This window comes from Callithrix jacchus, chromosome 4 (genome assembly GCF_049354715.1).
Source record: "Callithrix jacchus isolate 240 chromosome 4, calJac240_pri, whole genome shotgun sequence".
Classification (NCBI taxonomy): domain Eukaryota; kingdom Metazoa; phylum Chordata; class Mammalia; order Primates; family Cebidae; genus Callithrix; species Callithrix jacchus.
The window spans coordinates 64,035,225-64,055,712 of record NC_133505.1 but is presented as its reverse complement, the minus strand read 5'-3'; the positions used below and the strand labels follow the sequence as shown (position 1 = coordinate 64,055,712).

Below are 20,488 nucleotides of genomic sequence, written 5' to 3'. Positions count from 1 at the left end.
TCTTGCAGTATTTCAACATTTTATTTTTATTATTGTATTTTTTAAAGTTATACATGATCAGCGATCTTTGATATTTATTGGTAATTGTTTTGTGGCACCACAAACTATACCCATTTAAGATGAGAAGTAAATGTTGTGTGTTCTGATTGCTCCACCAATCGACCATTACCCCTTCTCTCTCCCTTTTCTTAGATTTCCCTATTCCCTGAGACACAACAATATTGAAGTAAGTTCAGTTATTTACCCTATGATGTGTTAAAGGTGTTCAAATGAAAGGAAGATATGCACCTCCCTTACTTTATATCAAAAGCTGATAATGATTATGCTTATTGAGGAAGGCATGTTGAAAGTCCAGATAGGTTGAAAGCTAGGCCTCTTGAGCCAAACAGCCAAGTTGTGACTGCAAAGAATAAGCACTTGAAGAAAATTATAAGTACGACTCAATCAACACAATAATGGTAGGAAAGCAAAATTGTTTTCTGGCTGATGTGTAGAAAGTTTGAGTAGTCTGCATGGAAGATCAAAGCAGCCTCATCAGTCCTTTATACCAAAGCCTAATTCAGAGCAAAGCCAGGACTCTCCTCAATTCTATGAAGGCTGAGAGAGGTGAGGAAGCTGCAGAAGAAAGGTCTGAAAGCAGCAGATATTGGTTCATGAGGTTTAAGGAAAGAAGCTATCTCCAAAGCAAAAAAAAAAGTGTAGGGTGAAACAGCAAGTATTGATGAAGAAGCTATAACAAATTAACCAGGAAATCTATGTAAGATCACTGATAAATGTGGCTACACAAAACCACAGATTTTTAAATGTAGATTAAGCAGCCTTCTATTGGAAGAAGATGCTATGTAGGACTTTCATAGCTAGAGAGGAGTCAGTGGCTGGCTTCAGCACTTCTGACAGTCTTATTCTCTTGTTAGGGGCTAATGTACCTGGAGAGGTTAAGTTGAAGCCAATACTCATTTACCATTCTGAAAATTCTTGGACCTCTAAGTATCATGCTTGATCTACTCTTCCTAGGCTCTGCAAATGGAACAACAAAACCTGGATTTTGTTGTTTACATCTGTTTACAGCATGGTTTACTAAATATTTTAGGCACGCTGTTGAGACCTACTGACCAGGAAAAAGATTTCTTTCAAAATATTACTGCCCATTGACAATGTACTCCATCACCCAAGAGCTCACTCTGATGGAGATATACAAGGAGATGAATGGTTTTTATCATGCTCACTAGAACAACATCCATTCTGCTGTCCATGGATGAAGGAATAATTTTAATTCTCAAGTTTTATTATTTTAAAAACTGATTTTGTAATGCTATAGCTTCCATAGATAATGATTATCCTGGATAATCTGGGCAACCTTCTGGAAAGAATTCACCATTCTAGATGCCATTAAGAACACTCATGATTTACAAGGAGTCAAAATATCGACATTAACAAGGGTTTAGAAGCAGTTGATTCTTAACCTCCTGGATGGCTTTGAGGAGTTCAAGACTTCAGCAGAGGAAGTCATTACAGATTTTGTAGATATATAGAGAGAGCTTGAATTACAAGTGGAACCTAAAGACATGACTAGATTGCGGCAATCTCATAATAAAATTAAATGAATGAGGAGTTGCTTCTTATGGTTGAGCAAGAAAAAAGTGGTTTCTGGAGATAAAATCTATTCCTGATGAAGATACTGTAAACATTGTTTAAATGACAACAAAGGATTTAGAATTTTAAATAAGTCTATTTACTAGAGTAGTGGCAGGAAATGAGAGAATCAACTCAAATTTTAAAGAAGATCTACATAAAATAAAGTGCTATCAAACAGCCTTGCACACTACAAAGAAGCTGTTGTGACAGGAAGAGTCAATATGGCACGTTTTGCTGTTGTCTTCTAAGAAACTGCCACAGCCACATCAACCTTCAGCAATCACCACCATGATCAGTCAGCAGGTATCAACATTGAGGCAAGACCACCATTTACTAGCCAAAAGATTACAACTTGCTGAAGACTTAGATGATGACTAGCATTTTTTAAACCAATAAATAATTTTTAACTAAAGTATGTACATTGTTAAAGATACAATCTTTGGCCAGAACTTCCAATACAATGTTGAATTGAAGTGATGAAAGAGGGCATCCTTGTTTCGTACAGTTTACAGAGGGAGTGCTTCCAGTTTTTGCCCATTCAGTATGATACTGGCTGTGGGTTAGTCATAAATAGCTCTTGTTATTTTGAGATATATTCCATCGATACCTACTTTATTGAGAGTTGTTAGGCCAGGGCAATCAGGCAAGCAAAAGAAATAAAGGATATTCAATTAGGAAAAGAGGAAGTCAAATTATCTCTATTTGCAGATGATATGATTGTATATTTGGAAGACCCCATCATTTCAGCCCAGAATCTTCTTAATCTGATAAGCAACTACAGCCAAGTCTCTCTCAGGATACAAAATCAATGTGCAAAAATTACAAGCATTCCTATAAACCACTAATAGAGTCAAATCATGAGTGAACTCCCATTCACAGATGCTATAAAGAGAATAAAACACCTAGGAATATTCAACTAACAAGGGATGTGAAGGACCTCTTCAAGGAGAACTATAAACTACTGCTCAAGAAAATAAGAGAGGACACAAACAGATGGAAAAAAATCCCATGCTCATGGTTAGGAAGAATCAATATCATGAAAATGGCCATACTGCCCAAAGTAATTTATAAATTAAATGCTATCCCCATCAAGCAACCATTGACTTTCTTCACAGAATTGGAAAAAACTACCTTAAATTTCATATGGAACTAGAAAAGAGCCTGCATAGCTAATACAATCATATGCAAACAAATAACAAACAAAAAACAACAAAAAAATCAAAGCTGGAGGCATCATGCTCCCTGACTTCCAACTATACTATAAAGCTACAGCAATAAAAACAGCATGGTACTGGTACCAAAACAGAGATATAGACAAATGGAACAGAGCAGAGGCCTCAGAAATAACACCAGACATCTACAACCATCTGATCTTTGACAAACTTGACAAACACAAGCAATGGAGAAAGGATTCCCTATTTAATAAATGCTGTTGGGAAAAACTGGCTAGCAATATGAAGAAAGCTGAACTGGATCCCTTCCTTACATAAAAATTAACTCTGTATGGATTAAAGATTTCAACATAAGACTTAATACCATAAACGCCCTAAAAGAAAACATAGGCAATACCATTTAGGACATAAGCATGGGCAAGGACTTTATGACTAAAGCACCAAAAGCAATGGCAACAAAAGCCAAAATTGACAAGTGGGAACTAATTAAACTTAAGAGCTTCTGCACAGCAAAAGAAACACTTATGAGAGAAAACTTATAACTAACAGAATGGGAGATAATTTTTGCAGTCTACCCATCTGACAAAGGGCTCAATCCAAAATCTACAAGGATCTTAAACAGGTATACAACAACCCCATCAAAAAGTGGGTAAAGGATATGAACAGACACTTCGCTAAAGAAGATGTTTACACAGCCAACAAACATATACACAAAAGCTCATCATCACTGGTCATTAGAGAAATGCAATTCAAAAACAATTTGAGATGCCTTCTCATGCCAGTTACAATGGCAATCATTAAAATAATCAGGAGACAACAGATGTTGGAGAGAATGTGGAGAAATAGGAATGCTTTTACACTGTTGGTGGGAGTGTCAGTTAGTTCAACCATTGTGGAAAACAGTGTGATGATTCCTCAAGGATCTGGAAATAGAAATACCATTTGTCCCAACAATCCCATTACTGGGTATATACCCAAAGGATTATAAATCATTCAACTATAAAGACACATGCACACATATGTTCATTGTAGCACTGTTCACAATAGCAAAGACTTGGAACTAACCCAAATACCCATCAATGATAGACTGGATAAGGAAAATGTGGCACATATACACCATGGAATGTTATGCATCAATAAAAAACGATGAGTTCATGTCCTTTTCAGGGACATGGATAAAGCTGGAAACCATCATTCTCAGCAAACTGACACAAGAACAGAAAACCAAACACCACATGTTCTCACTCATAAGTGGGTATTGAACAAGAGAACACATGGACACAGGGAGAAGAACATTATACACTGGGGCCTGTTAGGGGGTGTGGGGCTGGGGGAGGGATAGCATTAGGAGAAATACCTAATGTAGATGACCAGGATAATGGATGCAGCAAGCCCCCATGGCATATGTATACCTATGTAACAAACCTGCACATTCTGCACATGTACCCCTGAACTTAAAGTTTATATATATATATATATAAAAGGAAAAGAAAAAGATATAATCCAATTGCACACTTAATAGACTGCAGTATAATGTAACCATAACTTTTTTTCCCTTGAGATGGAGTCTTGCTCTGTCACCCAGGCTAGAGTTCAGTGGCAAGATCTCCACTTACTCCATCCTCTGCCTCCTGGGTTCAAGCAATTCTCCTGCCTCAGCTTCCCAAGTAGCTGGGACTACAGGTGCTCAAGTCACCATGCTGGGCTAATTTTTGGTATTTTTAGTAGAGACAGGGTTTCACCATGTTAGCGAGGATGGTCTCAATCTCCTGACCTCGTGATCCACCTGCCTTGGCTTCCCAAAGTGTTGGGATTACAAGCATGAGCCCCAGTGCTGGCCACCATAACTTTTATATGCACTGGGAAATCAAAACAATTGTGATACTCATTTGATTGTGATACTTCATTGCATGGTCTGGAACTAAATTTATAGTATCTCCCCAGTAAATGTCTCTGACATATGCCTATAAGAAGAATCTAAAAGAACTAACAGGGCAAATGGCAAGTCCTGGATCATTATGGAACTGCTAAGAAAGGTTGCTTATTGCATGCTAGATTCTGATAACCTTTGAAAAAGAATTAAATCATGTATGGCCCTGACTAAATCTGTGGTGATTTAGTAGGAAAGTCCTTGGTATACAGATGCTCTTCAACTTAGAATGGGGTTATATCCCAATAAACACAGGAAAAGTTTACAATTTCATAAGCTCAAGTATCATAGCTTAGCCTAGCCTCCCTTACACATGCTCAGAACATTTACATTAGCCTACAGTTGAGCAAACTCATCTGACACAAAGCCTATTTTACAATTAAGTTTTGAATATCTTATGCAATTTATTGAATACTCTACTGAAAGTGACAAACAGAATGGTTGTATGGGTACTCATGGCCTGGTTTCTACTGAATGTGTGCTACTTTCAAACCCTCATAAAGTTGAAAGATCTTAAGTCAAAGTGTTGTAAATCAGATACAAACCATAGTTACTAAAATTGAAACATTCTGTTCTCCTTCTCAATTTTGATAGGCACTATCTCTTGCTTAATGAGTACAAGGTAAATTTATGCATGTTGGAACAACAGATAGTAGTCAAAACAAGAAAAGAATTAATTGAAGTTATTTCCATAGAATGTTTTATATTATGTACTTAATACATGTCTTTAGCATTTAGAAATAATACAATCATAAAAAAGCTAACATTCTCCTTTGTTGACCTAATCTATACATAATAGATTACCTTAACATGCTGATACCATGGTGCAAACCTTTCTCTCATCTCTTTTCAGAAAATATATGTTTTATATGCTTTTAATTACATGAATATATATTTTACAGGTTTAAAAAAGAATGTTTAGCCATATTTCAAATAATATGAGGCAATTTTAACTGTTGCAACTTAGTATTAGCATCAGTTTATTTAATCATCTCACTCAAAAAAAGACATTTTGCTTTTTTCCAAGTTGGGACTCTGAAAATAAATGCTGTACTGAAAATCCTGCCATGCTGCACAAGTGAGAATATTTTAAATACATATAATTATGGTAGTAACTAATATTAAAAGTTGCTATCTGTGCCCCAAATCATGAAAAATGTTGGAAACCTCTCCTAAAACAAGTATTTTGATGCATATATGTTGTTAGCTAGCTCTATGTATCTATACATTAATCTATAATCTATCATTTAATATTTAATACTGACTTCACTGTTTACTAGTTGTATAATCTTGCACAAGATGTGTTACCTCTCTGATTCTGTTTCCTCTTGTATAAAGTGGGAATGTTAATTATACCTGCCTTCCAGAGGAGGATTACACGAGTTCTGAGGATTAAATGAGTTATTATATATAACTAATTTAAAATAGTGGTACATAGCAAATCCTCATTAAGTGTTGGACATTATAATTGGCTTTACAGAACTGGTACATAAAGAATTCAGACTCTTACGTCAGAGAAAACTAGAAGTTCACTCTCTCTTGTAGGTATCCATAGTTGTGGTCACAGAATTTCTTATGTTTTGAGACTTTAGAAGCAAAAGAAATTGTAGTCTTTAACCTGATTTGGCTAATCTATATTAGCAATTAACTATATACTTTAAAAAGGACTTGTCAATAGACATCAAGGCATTGTGTCTGTTGTCAAGTTTCTCTCTAGGAAAAATCCACAGGGAGAATATACCTGGGTATTATTTCTTATAAATTGTATTTTATTCAGTATCATATAAACTCCCATAATATGCCAGACACAGCATCATATGCTATAAAATATATGCTATATATTATATTAACTATATGGCTCAAAATACTACATGAGGAATTTATCTGAGAACAAGCAGACATTTTCCAGAAATACTGACGTGGATGAAACCATTTCAGATTGTAGAAATGAAATGGCTCTACAGTTGTAGAGCCATGGACCATGGTCAAATGACTGGGTTATGCATGCATTTTTATGTGACAGGATGTGATATCAGGTAGGAAATTATTCAGGGGCCAAATTATAAGGAGTAGGGTGTGTGGTTATATGGAGCAGTGCTGTCTTTGATAGACAATTGGAAAAAGAAGAACTGTAATCAGTACGCATTTTAAATAGTTAATTTTGGCCACAGAGTGCAGAATGGAATGCCAAGGGAGGAGACAGAAAACTCAAATAATTATTAAAAGTCTAGCATAATACTTCAAGCCAATGAAGATCTTAAACTGGAGAGAGGGATGTACATACCAAAGCACATGGGATAGGGTCAGCAGGGGTTGGAAGACGGTGGATAACACAGGACTCTGGAGAGGGGAGTGTTGAGAGTAAGTGGATGTGTAGGGAAAAGATATATAAGCCAAACTTTTAGATGTAGGATAAGGCTGATGGAATGCCACAGGAAACAAAGAAAGAAAAAAATGTAAGATGGAGCTTCCTTAGGGAATATCAACACTGTAAGTATAGGCAAAGGGGAAAAAGCAATTCCATAAAATAAGCCAAAAAATTATCATCAGGGATGTCAAAGAGGAGCAGGGATAAAGTGTTATTTTCGAATCCAAGGTTACCAGAACAGGACATTGAGGAAGTATGAGGCAACCAAGAGTGCAGAGGGCTTTCAGCAGGATACCTAGATTAAGTAGTGAAATTTGTCAATTAATGGGGCTTTGTGGATCTATTTCATGTAGGATCTGAGGGCAAAAAAACTGAGAATCAAGACGCTTACTAAATTTTCTGTCCTGGCCACTAGGTGACTGATGGTCCCATTAACAAAAATAGTGAACATTGAGTGTGAGGTGAGAAGTAGAAATAGTGAGCTGGAGGCATCAGGGAATGGTCCTTTAGAGGTATCTGGCAGGCTACTGGAATTCACGCTTTTGGATAGATTTTTATGTCAAGGAGCTCTAAAGTGAGAACGTTAATGACATGATCCACATGGATATTTTGCCGAGCAGAGTTATGCAAACACGTTAGGTACATTGGTACCTACACCAACACAAAATCATGTTACAACCTCTACAAAATAAACAACAGTAATTACTACTGGCTTGTGTATAAATTCAAGTGAATAATTCACTGGGTATAGAAGAGAATGATTAAGCTAGAGGAACATAGTATTTTAAAGCCCCTGAGCTTTGGGTAGGATTATTATTTGTTTTGGGGTTTATCATGAATTTTTCTACCCCGAAGGTCATATCAAAATTCACATTATGGTAGCACCGTTCCTGCTTTTTCAACTCTTGTACCTTCATTTGTCATTTAACATTTTCATAAATAAACTAAGGTCTTCTGTCCTGATGCTTTAGGTTTCAACTTCCTTTTCCCCTTTTTCTCTTTGGAAATTAAGAGTGAAAAAACTAACATCTCTTTTGCTTTTAAACAGCAGTATGTCATATTTGGCTCATTTAAGCTGTTGCCATGGTTAAATGTTAAATTTTATTTCTAATGTTTCTCTTTGCTTTTATAGCTATATCTATGTTTCATCTCCTTAAGACACTAATAGTATGTTTTGAAGGGAAAAAAATGGTATATGAAGGTTTTTAGACTTGTTACCCAGTTTACAGCAAGTCTAGCCCATGTTTATTATGTTTTTTCCAGGAACTAGCATGCAGGTCTTTGAAAGCCCAAGCAGATTTCAGGAATTTGTTTTCACTGATACATAATTACACATATTCATGGAGTATATGTGATATTTTGATAGATGTATATAATGGGTAATGATCAAATCAGGGTAATTAAGATATCCATCCCATCAAATATTTATCATTTCTTTTCATTGAGAACATTTCTAACCATTGTCTTCTAGTTATTTTGAAATGTAGAATTAATTATTGTTAACCATTGTCACCATACTGTGCTACTGAACACTACAACTGATTTCTTCTAACAGTTAAAAAAAAAAAAACTGTATTTTTGTGTCCATTTACCAACTGTTCTTTATCCCCTCTTCCTGAAACCATTCCCAGCTTTTGGTAACTACCATTTCACTCTCTATCTTCATGAGATCATATATGTAGCTTACACATATAACTAAGAACATTGGATATTTGTCTCTCTCTGCCTGGCTTATCTGACTTAACATCTTCCAGTTTCATCCATGTTGCCCTAATTGACAACATTTCATCCTTTTTATGGCTGAATAATAAGCAATTATTATTCATAGCACATTTTCTTTATCCATTCATCCATTTGATGGACACTTAACGTTGCTTCCATATCTTGTGAACAGTGCTGCAATCAATACGAGAATGCAGATATCTCTTCAACATGATTTCCTTTGTTTTGGATATATACCTAGTGGTGAGATTGCTAAATTAATTAAAGTAGCTCGACTTTTACTTTTGGGAGGAACCTCAAAAAATGGTTGTATTAATTTACATTTCCACCAACAGTGTACTAGTTTTCCTCTTGCTTCACATTCAGGATTTTCTTTGTTTTTACCAGTTTTTACCTCCACATATTTCATTTTGCTTTTCATAATTTTATTCTAAGACAAAAAAAAATCAAACTAAAGAAATTCAAACTAAAGGAAAGGTTAAATTTATACAATATCTAGAAATGGACCACAAAGAAATTTGCATAAAATTTTTAATGAACTTTTTACTATTGTGGCATTGGCTTCCTAATATTTTTACCATTAAGAGACAAAATGGAGAAATATTATTGATAACACCTGCACTATAGACATGGCATGTTAGCTTACTTTTCTAGTGTGGACTGCAGAACATTTTAGTAATTTATACTGTGACTCTTCATTTTGTAGGCAGATTCATAAACAGTAGAAATATATCTATTTCATATTAACCTCCTAAAGGCTGCCCATCAGTATTTTAAAAGACATAGATCTAATTTTCTTGCCTTTCCTTCCACAGCGTATTCCACCCAAGCATTTAGAGTCAACCTAACTGCAGGCTTTGCTAGTTTGGGTACAATATTTGCTTCACTCACGATCCATAAATTTTTATTTCTAACAGAATAAGCATATGAGCCTAATGCTCTATGACATCAGACTCTTGGAACCAGATTTGGTTATAAATTTCATTGCTTGTTATATTTATGTGATATTACATTATATATATCACTTAGCCTGCATTAAAAGATATGTATATGTGTGTGTGTATGTGTGTGTGTATATATCTATATATCTACATATAGATATATAGATATATATATATCAGATAATCTTTTGACTTTTAGGTTTTATTTTTTAAAAACCATAGAATTCAAATAACCTTATTTGTAGTTTCTGGCTTCTCATATAAACATGTATGTGTTATTGGCTACAGTATTGTCGTTAATATTTAATATTTTTAATTAAGACAAAAATAAATAAAAATTCCATTATCTAATACAGAGTTTGAAAAAGTAAGGCCCAATAACCAAATTAGGTCTACCATTTGTTTTTGTATGACCTGCTGTGAGTGATCTTTACATTTTTAAATGTTTGTTTGAAAAAGAAGGGCAATATTTTGCAGCATGTGAAAATCATATGAAATTCAAATTTTAGTATCAGTAAGTAAAGTTTTACTGGAATATAGCCACACCCATTCATTTACATATTGTCTATGGCTGCTTTTTTACTACAGCAGCAAAGTTGAGTAGTTGCAAGGGAGACCACTTAGCCTAAAATACTTACTATCTGTCTCTTTAAAGAAAACATTTACTGACTCCTGGTTCATTACATAGCCAAAATTTTAAAAAATTTTGTATATCAAGGAGTTTATGAAATCAAACCAATAGTAGAATCAATTACTTTTCTCTAAAAGTGATAGAGAAAAATTATCCATTTCATTTTTAGTGTTCAAGTGCATTTGTCCATTCCCTGAACAAACTTAGCTCCGAGGGAGATATTTCCCTGAAGAAATGGAGTGTAAAAGATGAAATAAATTCTCTCTCCTCCATTTCCCATTCTCTACTTATTTAATCAGTTTTAATGAAGGTAATTGCATAGTAGGAATAAATAATCTAGAAGTTAGAAAAATACCTTGATTTCAAATTTTAATCATTAGCTTGCTTGTTTTATAGAGTAACATTAAACAAATCATTATTTGAAGTAACCTTCTATGATGGGCTCCTTTGAGCTCTAATATGCCTATATTTTCATTAGAGGTTGAAAGTAGATGAACTGAAAGGTGACGCTGTATTTCTTTCATATTTTATATTAGAAATAATCAAAGTGGGCTCGTTTTTCTAATGTTATTTGTACATGTGAGCAAACCCTGGATAAGACAACAACAAAAAATGTTTCATAAATCTCTATGTTTCTTCAGTATTTTACTTTATTCTAGATGCAAGATTGAAATTCTGTATTTATATTTAATCATTTAAAATAATTACACAATGTTATGGGTATTTCAGATTGTATTCCAAAGTATGTAGTGACTACAAAGTATGTAGTGACAAGTGTATTTCACTTGCCTCAAATCACTGGTGGAACACAATGAGAAATTAGTCAGCTCCTCAGATACTTTTTTTTTGAATGTTTATTGTACTCCAGGCCCTGTTCCTGGTACTAGAGATACATCAGTGAACAAAACAGAGCCAAATGAGATCCTTGCCTTCATGAAGCTTACATTCTAGTGGGAGGAAGCAGACAAGAAACAATGCATAAATAAATGAAGAAATGGAATAGCATTTCTAAAAGTGGTAATGGTAGTTAAGATGGAAAAAAATCAGAACAAAGTGAGAGAAATCAAGTGTATCAGGGTGGGAGTTGCAATATTAAAAGGGTAGTGAAGGCCTTGTTGAGAGGATATTAAGCAAGGACATGAAGATGCAGGAATTAGCCACGTAGCTATCCAGGAAGACAACTAGTGAGAGAAAAGGCTCTTAATTGGGAGCAAGGCTGACTGTGAGTGAAACAGCAAGGAGGTACTGTGGCTGGATCAAGGTGAAGGAGAATAGTGACGGGAAATGAGTCAGAGAGGTAATAGTACAAAATGCATAGAGTCTTGTAAACACTCTGAGAATATTTCAGTTAGTGATATGAGGACCATAGAGGGACTGGTAGGGTAGTGCTGTAATTAAGTTTACTTGTTAAAATATCCACTTGACTAGTTTGCTGTAGAGGAGCAAGGGCAGAAGCTGAGAGAATAGCAATAAAGATATTGTAGTAATTCACGTCAGAGACGATGGTGGCTTGGGCCAAAACGAATTATGAAGGACATGACAGCAGGTGCATTTTGGACATATTGAAGATAGTGTGTGAGATTTCCTCACAGGTTGGATGTGTAAATGAAAGAAAAAAAGATGACTGTTTTGATTGTTTCTTTTTTTTTTTTAAATCCAGGCAACTATCATCAGTCAAGAATGAAGTCTACAGGTGGACAGGATTTTAGGGGATGATTAGAAGCTCAACTTAATATATATATTAAGTACTGCTAGAGTATGAATGAATTAATGAATAAGCATTCATTGAGCAGATGGAACTCAATGAATGGCAGGTTCCATGCTGTGCCCTGCCACGTAGCTGGCCTAACAGAATCTTTGTTAGAGCTTCATAAGGTAAATGGTATTGTCTATATCTCACAGAAGAAGAAATTCTGGACAAATGATTTGACTGGAGTTCACATGGTTACTAAGAATTTCTAGCTTTAAGATTGAAACTCATGTTCCACAACTTCAAATAAAACTCCTTTAAAAAGTCTTACCAGTTATCTCACAAAATAAATATTAGTATATCTGGTAAGCAATCATTTATTTAAAATGTGGTTTTTGTCTTCAGATTTTAACACAAGTGAGCAAAAACAAGCCTGTAAGAAGCATGAACTCTATGTGAGCTTTCGGGATCTGGGATGGCAGGTAAGAATTTTTGGTTAACATTGATGCTTCTTTTCTGCATTATCATAAATATTTAGGAAGTCATAGTCTTTGGCATTGATTTTCCAATATAATACCCAATGACTTTTGACATGACCATATAGAATATGGCTTACATACTTTATTTTCATTTCTTAATTAACCTTTTATCATTGAAACATGATTAGTAGTTTTCACACACAAAAAAAACTATGCCGAGTAAGAAATAGAGCACTATGATATTTAAGAAGAAAAAGAGTGCTGTTGTTCAAGTATTCCAAAGTGTATTACAAATAGAAGATTTGTTCATATTAGTGTAAGTAACTCCGCAAAACCTCAGAGGGTCATCAACTATTGACCTAAGAAATAGAGCCCTCAACTTTAATGTCCCTGTCATGGGGTAGATATACAGAAATTTTATTTTCTTGCACTTAAAAATTAGTCTTTACAAACCAGATGAGGAGGAAAATTTCACCAAGGTAATTTTTAATGGCTCTATGTGGGTACACTTTAAATGGAAATGTTAAGACTTCTCCTAATATTCTATTACAATGGATTCTCATATATGAGATCCCATATTAAGAACTACTACTAAGATGTAGACATGCATGTGCACGTATCTTTATGGGGCACTGTTCACAATAGCAAAGACTTGGAACTAACCCAAATGCCCATCAATGTTAGACTAGATAAAGAAAATGTGGCACATATATGCCATGGAATACTATGCAGCCATAAAAAGGATGAGTTCATGTCCTTTGCAGGGACATGGATAAAGCTGGGAACCATCATTCTCAGCAAACTGACTCAAGAACAGAAATCCAAACACCACATTTTCTCACTCATAAATGGGTGAACAGTGAGAACGCATGGACACAGGGAGGAGAACTTCGTACACTGGGGCCTGTCAGGGGTTGGGGGCATAGGGTAGGGATAGCATTAGGAGAAATACCTAATGTAGATGACATGGTGATGGATGCAGCCAACCTCCTTGGCACATATACACATTTTGTTACATATGTAACAAAACTGCATGTTCTGCACATGTACTCCAGAACTTGAAGTATGATAAAGTAAATATATACAGTTTGTGATAAACTTTCAACATGAATAACTCAATAATTCTTATATTTGTGCCAAGTTTTATTTCTTTGTGGGGAAAATATTAAGGCAACCATTCATGTACCACTTCTTTAGCTTCCCAAAATTTTTCATGTTCAGTTTTTAGGAATTTGCTCCAATTCGTTTTTCCTAAAGAGACGATAAATGCATGAATGGAAAGAAAAACAGCCTGCAGAAAAAATATTAAGGCTTTAGGATGTTGTCAGCCTTCTAAAACTGAGTTATTAAGAAATAATGAGAATGATCTCAATTAAGTTTCTTCTTTTTCTTTTGGGTTCACTTGAACTTTTCAGAGTTCATCATTTCCTGTTTAAACAATATTTAGAATGCTATTTTTTATAATGGTTTAACTCATGAATACATGTTTAATACCTACTATGAATATTTCACATAACTACCTCCTGGGAGAAATTAGAACAATTTCTTGTGAAAATATTTATAGTTTTGTTGTAAACTTCAGCTTAAAATTAAAGGATATGGGGAAAGCTTATTCTATTAGAATAACTGTTGGACCAAGAATGTAAACCTATTCAGATAAAATCTGTTTCAATAATTTTTAAGAATTTTTTAAAATTTGTACTTTGGTGATATTTTTTGTTATGTGTGTGTGTCAGGACTGGATTATAGCACCAGAAGGATATGCTGCATTTTATTGTGATGGAGAATGTTCTTTTCCACTTAACGCCCATATGAATGCCACCAACCATGCTATAGTTCAGACTCTGGTAAGCTTTGTTTTTGAAGGACCGAAAACAGCTTAGCATGCAAATACATTATAAAGTTGTTTTAGAGGAAAGCATCTATTTACAATTATTAATGCATTATTTTATATTCTCAAACTCATTTGTTTCTTTTTAGAGCTGAAGTGACAACCGTGAGTATAGTCAGGAAACCCAGGCTGGTTTAGAGTAATCGTAATTACACAATGGGGAAGGATTCAGCTAGGAAAACTGGAGTAATAACATGAAATGGTCATCCTGAACTGTTTCTTCACCACACGGTATGACTAAGCACACAGGTTCCCTGGGGTTGTTTCTAACCTAGCAATTCATTAGTAATCACTGCAAAAACATTGAGTCATAGCTGTACTAAATTTCATCTGAGGGTTTTTATTTAATTATTTAAGAATGTTCTATAACATACTTTGGTATTATAAAAATCCTTCAATGTAGTATACAAATAGAAACTAATTTTTATTTCTTGTTGTTTTCCTCCTCCTCCTTCTCCTGTAATTTTTAAAGTAGAAATTATACTTCCTTTTCTTTCTTCTTCAATCTCAGAAACTTAGCAGTGATTAAATCTCTAATAATCTAGGCTTATTTTTATGAATAGGGTATGGAAGGGTTGACTTGATTAACTGATTGCATTCTACCTAATGAGCTCATGCAACTGCTTGAGAGTCTCATGAACCTCATAGTATCTGGCTTATTGATATGGCAAAGGAACAATGTCCAGAAGACTAAATGACAGGTTCTAGAAGACATGCCAGACTATGTGATACAATTTTAAATTAATGTTTGGGCTAATATAAAAATTTTACTTTTGTATTTAAGAAGAATGGAACAGAACACATTATTTTAGAATTAAGGCTTGATGGGAGTGGAATTATTTGGTGGACGGTAGTAAGAGAAAAGTATATAGTAGAAAAACCTATCTTTCTGGGTGAGGCTTATTTATGGAAAAAGAAAGAATTGCTCTTAGAACTTGTGAATATTTGACTCCCTAGAAGTTTGCTTTTTTCCCCCACAATTAATTTAAAACTGAAGTAAGGAATATCCCAGTTTCCTTCTTAATAAAAAAGTGATATATATGAACTGATAAAATTAAATACTTGAATGATTGATCTTTGTTGGCATCTTTACTGACTTCATAAAGTAGTAGAGAATGGCGGCTGGAAATCAAAAAAGTGCACATCTATAACAAGTAGAACATGAGCACTGTCAAAGCTGGAAATAACCTTGGCTAGAAACAGAAAGATAAAGCAAATATACATTTTTATAGGAAGTGATTCATAAATGTTCTTTTTATTGGTTCATGACCAGTGAGATTGCCTATTTTACTGCCATATACAAGGTATAGAGTAAATTCCTGGGGGGATTTTAAGGTCTGATACGACTTCAGCTTTGCTGTCTATAAATAAAAGCACTTCTTTCTATGGGATAGTATTTCCAGGAGTATGGGGAGTAGGTAGGCCTTGCAAAGATGGACGTTTTGCATTCAAACTTCTACCACTAAAAACAATCTCTAAGAAGTTAACTCTCCTGTTTGTACGTGAGAATTCACGTTCACATGAAAGTATATCAGATAAAGCTGTTGTTTCGTCCTTTGAAGAGAACTTCATGATCACTGTCTTTCTGTAAGGTCAAAGAATAACTCTTATGAGTTAAAGTAATGCTACTTAATTTCTCAGAAAGTTCTTTGCCTCTTTTTATCATCATTTCAATGATTAGGAAAGCAGATTTTTTTTCCTTAGATATGTATCTAATGTATCAAATATTCCTTCAGTCTAAGCCATGTCTACTTATTGAAAAATACCATTTGTCAAATACTCTCTTTTTTCTTTTGTTAAATAATACATACATACATACATACATACATACATACATACATACATATTTTCGGCTCTCATGGCTTTAGTAAAGCATGAAAAACAAACATAAAAAAAAAATCTGACACAAACTTGGAACAAGAGTCTGCTCTGCATCTCCACTCTTGGATGTAGGACATAAGTCACTGCAAAACTGGAGCTTATATGGGAAGTTCGATTTTTTCCCCTGGTGTTGTGCATGCTTTCTGTTTGTTCTGTGAAGGACATGAAACAAGAAGACAGAGGAAAGCATGTTGGTGACTAATATATTGAGAAACCATTCGAGAACAATCCATTTTTTTCGGTAGGCTGCCAAGGCCATTGAAACAGCAGGATTATCAATCATGTGTGTGTGGGTTATGGAAGATAAAGCTGATGAAGGACATAAGCTACATCAGAAATTTATAGAAACTATCCAACTTTTAGTTTTGTGAGGTCTTAGGAAATTTCAGGTTCATGTCAGATCACCTCATTTTTCTTGCCGTTTCTGTCCACATGCAAGGCTCCTATATCATTTCAGCCAGCACATTGTACAGCCGAAACTGAAAGAGGCTGCATTTGCTTTTTGTAAATCCCGTAAGACTCATCAGTGGGATTTCCCATAAACTCCTCTGGGGGAAGGGCCAGAATAGGTGGGTGGGAAAGGGGGGAAGTGTGTTCTGGCTCTTGGCTCAATTATTTCAAATCATAGGCAGACTGCCCGTCTGATCAAAATTAGTATCAATCCTTAAGTATTTCACTTTTCATGTACGGACACCTTTTCAGGCTTTTTGGGAGGTGAATGTTCAATTTGTAAAGTCTTTAGGTCCTTTGCTTCTGATTTAGCATTGCCGGCTTTCTGGCACTTGTCTAAGGGGCAGGCAAGGGAGAAAAAAAAAGTAAATGGATATTAAACTCCAGCCAATGTGATAAAAAATTCTGTGAAGAGTTGAAATCATTGCTTTAAGGCAAGTATTGGATTATATCTGGATTTTATTTTATTATAATTTTTATGCTTCTTTTACCATAGAAAATTAAGAGTTGGCATAAAATTTGATTATTTAATTTTCCTTTTAAAAGATAAGTCTTAGATCCAAATCTTTCTGCAGTTAACTATGTGTTTTGATTGATTTGCACTTATAACTTCCATATTCCTCATGATATATATAGAAATAGTCATTTCAACTAAAAGAAACAAAGCGCTAGCTGCTGTGTTCTTTCCCTAGGAAATCTTCCACTGGATATTCTATAGAGGAAGTTTTATTTGATGAGATGTTTTTCAAGGTTATAACACATAATTGAAATGGGTGGGTTGATTCTAGATGCTAATGCTTAAGAATACATCCTTCAGTCTCCCACCGCCGTCATCAAACATAAATGGGAGAAGGGCAATCAGCTTAACGGTGTGACTGATTGTGAGTGATAAGCGTATCATTTTAAAACTGCAAGAAAACATGCATTTTATTTAATAAAACAAAGCATTCTCTCTTTCCCAGGTTCATCTGATGTTTCCTGACCACGTACCAAAGCCTTGTTGTGCTCCAACCAAATTAAACGCCATCTCCGTTCTGTACTTTGATGACAGCTCCAATGTCATTTTGAAAAAATATAGAAATATGGTAGTACGCTCATGTGGCTGCCACTAATATTAAATATTGATAATAATAAAAAGATCTGTATTAAGATTTATGGCTGCAATAAAAAGCATACTTTCAGACAAAAGGGGAATTTCCTAAAATTAGTCTGGCTCATTTTGACTCTTTTCCTATGTACGACATCATGTATATAGTCATTTTTATTTATTTAAAGGTATATATTCTCTTTTGAGGATGCTTTATCATTAAAACCTATTTTCTAGGCGACTACATTATACAATAGATCATGTAGTCTAATTTTCCATGGGTTATGCTAAGTCCATTCAATTCCATTTCAACATTTTTTCTAATACAATTTTATATAATTTTATGAGATGAGACAGAACTCCTTTGACTGTTTAATATTGTGGAAGGAAATTGAATACATTTAGTTATATTGTGCCAATGGAAACCATGATAGGATATTTATTTAGAAATAAGACTTTAAAAAAATAACAACCCAAACAAAAATGCTTGGATAAACACAATTTCTCTTTTAGAGTTCCTGCTTCATTAGACAGAGTGAAATGTTGAACTGGATTTGAATAAATAAACGGTAGGCAGAACATAGAAGCTGAAAGATTGCACATAATTGTTTTAACTGTTTGCTTTAACAGAACTGGTGTAACTGTAGGAGCATGTTCCTTTTTGGCTTGTGGAGCGCAGATTTTGCAAAGAGCTCAAAGCTTCAGCAGACAGGCTTGAGCCTGTGTCCATAGCGTTCCAAGCTAACACTAATTGTAGTACAACCTTCTTACCTCAAATAAATCATGTCTGCCTATTATCTAGAACATTACTGCTGCAGACTTTTTTTTTTTCAGATTTAAAAACCTAGTCCAAACTAAAGAAACATTTACATGTGCTCCACTTTCTTCCCCACAGGCAAGAGTCCCTGCATGCATAAAATGTACAAGAGCAGAAGATGCCAACAGAACCATTTCTTTAGCTCTCCTTTGTAACTGAGTTTGCTGATTGATGTGATGCAAGGGATTTTATTTAGGAGTAAAAGCACTGAAACTAAACTGGAGGAAGTTACCTAAAGTCCCAGAATGGCTTTGACTGAATTGCCATTTCTAAAGAACAGCTGAAATTCATTTTTCATATCTTTGAGAGTGAGCTCAATGAAAACCTTATTTTGTAAAGGGGTTTTGTAAACCTTCTTCCAAGCACAAATAATTCCAAACAGGAAGGTTCTGGTGTGTGTATCTGTGTGTTTGTGTGTGTACTTCCCTCTAAAATTAATTTATTTTTTCTATCTATTAGAATGCCCTCTAAGGCCTTTCTGTAACACACACTAACTTTTTGAAGAATGATCTTTAGATTGATAACTTGCTATTTATGGTGACTTTTTGGTTAGGCTTATTTACAATTAATCTATAGTAATCATAAAGCACCATTTATTAATCATCCTTTTGGATCTTTCAAAAAAATTTACATAAAAATGTCTCCAAAAATGTTATAGCTTTGTTTGTAATCAGGTATAATGGAATGTTGTTCTGAAATACATTTTAAAGAAAATTTGACCAACTATATTGAGGGGTACATTAAGTAATATATTTTTAATAGTGTACCATTGACAGAATAAGAAATGGAAGTCTATTTTATTCTTTAAATGTGCTGTATAAATATATTTCCATATTTTAAAATATATTAAACAGATGCTAGTTTCTGCTGTTCTTGATTTGGTTCTTTATTTAAGAGGAATACAAAATATAAGTATATCAAAAATTGAGACTATAACAATATTTATCAAATGTAAAGTGTTTGTGGATCACGATTCTTTGTTGTTCTTAATTGCCAAAATTGTTTTTGTTGTTAATAATTATCTCACTATTAAATGTGCAAAGCAACAATTGATGAATTAAAGATTTTCTTAATCTGTTCGAACATCAAATTTTTAAAATAGCAAAAAAATTTAGAATGGCGAAATACCTCATTTTTTCTTTTCTATATAAGAAGGGAAATGATTGGCATCAGTGTTTTGGCATTTTCTAAAATTACATATGTGTATAATATGCATGTATATTCAGTCACATTATTTTCTAACAACTATTACAACTCTTAGTATTACCTTGGTGATACTCAAGCTATTACCAGAAACCAGAATAATTTGGCCTATTTTAATAGGTCTTCATTAGGGTCTTTTTAGTTAGTTAATGATGTACTGACATTTTTGATTGTTCCATTTTAATTTTTTTTTTTTTTTTGATTTATACTTGTTTTTACTTTGAAAAGTGACCATAATCCTTCTTGGAAACAGAAGGGCATAAATCATAAATATTCAAGTTCTTTAAAACTAAGGCAAAAATAATCTACATTAAACTAAGGAAATAAAGAAAACACAGGCAGAAAATCCAAAATTATTTTCTTTCTCAATCAAGAACTGTCATTTTATAATCCTTAAAATCACCATCATCAAACCCAAGCCAGATGCTACTAGGTACTTTACAAGCTGGCAGATATCATCTCCTACAACATTTACAATGAATAATTAGCTTATGTTGCAGTTCCATTCAAGGCAGAAGAAATCATCATTCCCAAACTCAAGTAACTATCTCATAACTGTTCAGTCAAGTGTTCCATCTATTATCTAATTTC

At 34.2% G+C, this 20,488-nt stretch overlaps 1 protein-coding gene across 3 annotated transcripts in view; it reads left to right on the top strand.

The window, feature by feature from the left end:
* BMP5 (bone morphogenetic protein 5) overlaps positions 1–19,751 on the top strand; it is a 142,036-nt gene extending 122,285 nt beyond the window's left edge. Inside the window, exons 5-8 of one of the 3 annotated variants that reach the window (XR_001911053.4) lie at positions 12,495–12,571; positions 14,305–14,415; positions 14,549–14,690; positions 17,753–17,978. Coding sequence is in view for 2 of the 3 variants with exons in the window: in XM_002746665.6 (XP_002746711.1) it covers positions 12,495–12,571; positions 14,305–14,415; positions 17,753–17,902 (338 nt within the window). In the remaining variant the exon portion in view is untranslated. Of the gene's footprint in view, positions 1–12,494; positions 12,572–14,304; positions 14,416–14,548; positions 14,691–17,752 lie in introns of all 3 variants that reach the window. The other 2 variants (XM_002746665.6, XM_035295941.3) reach the window with 2 other exon arrangements.
* Positions 19,752–20,488: the final 737 nt, after the last annotated feature.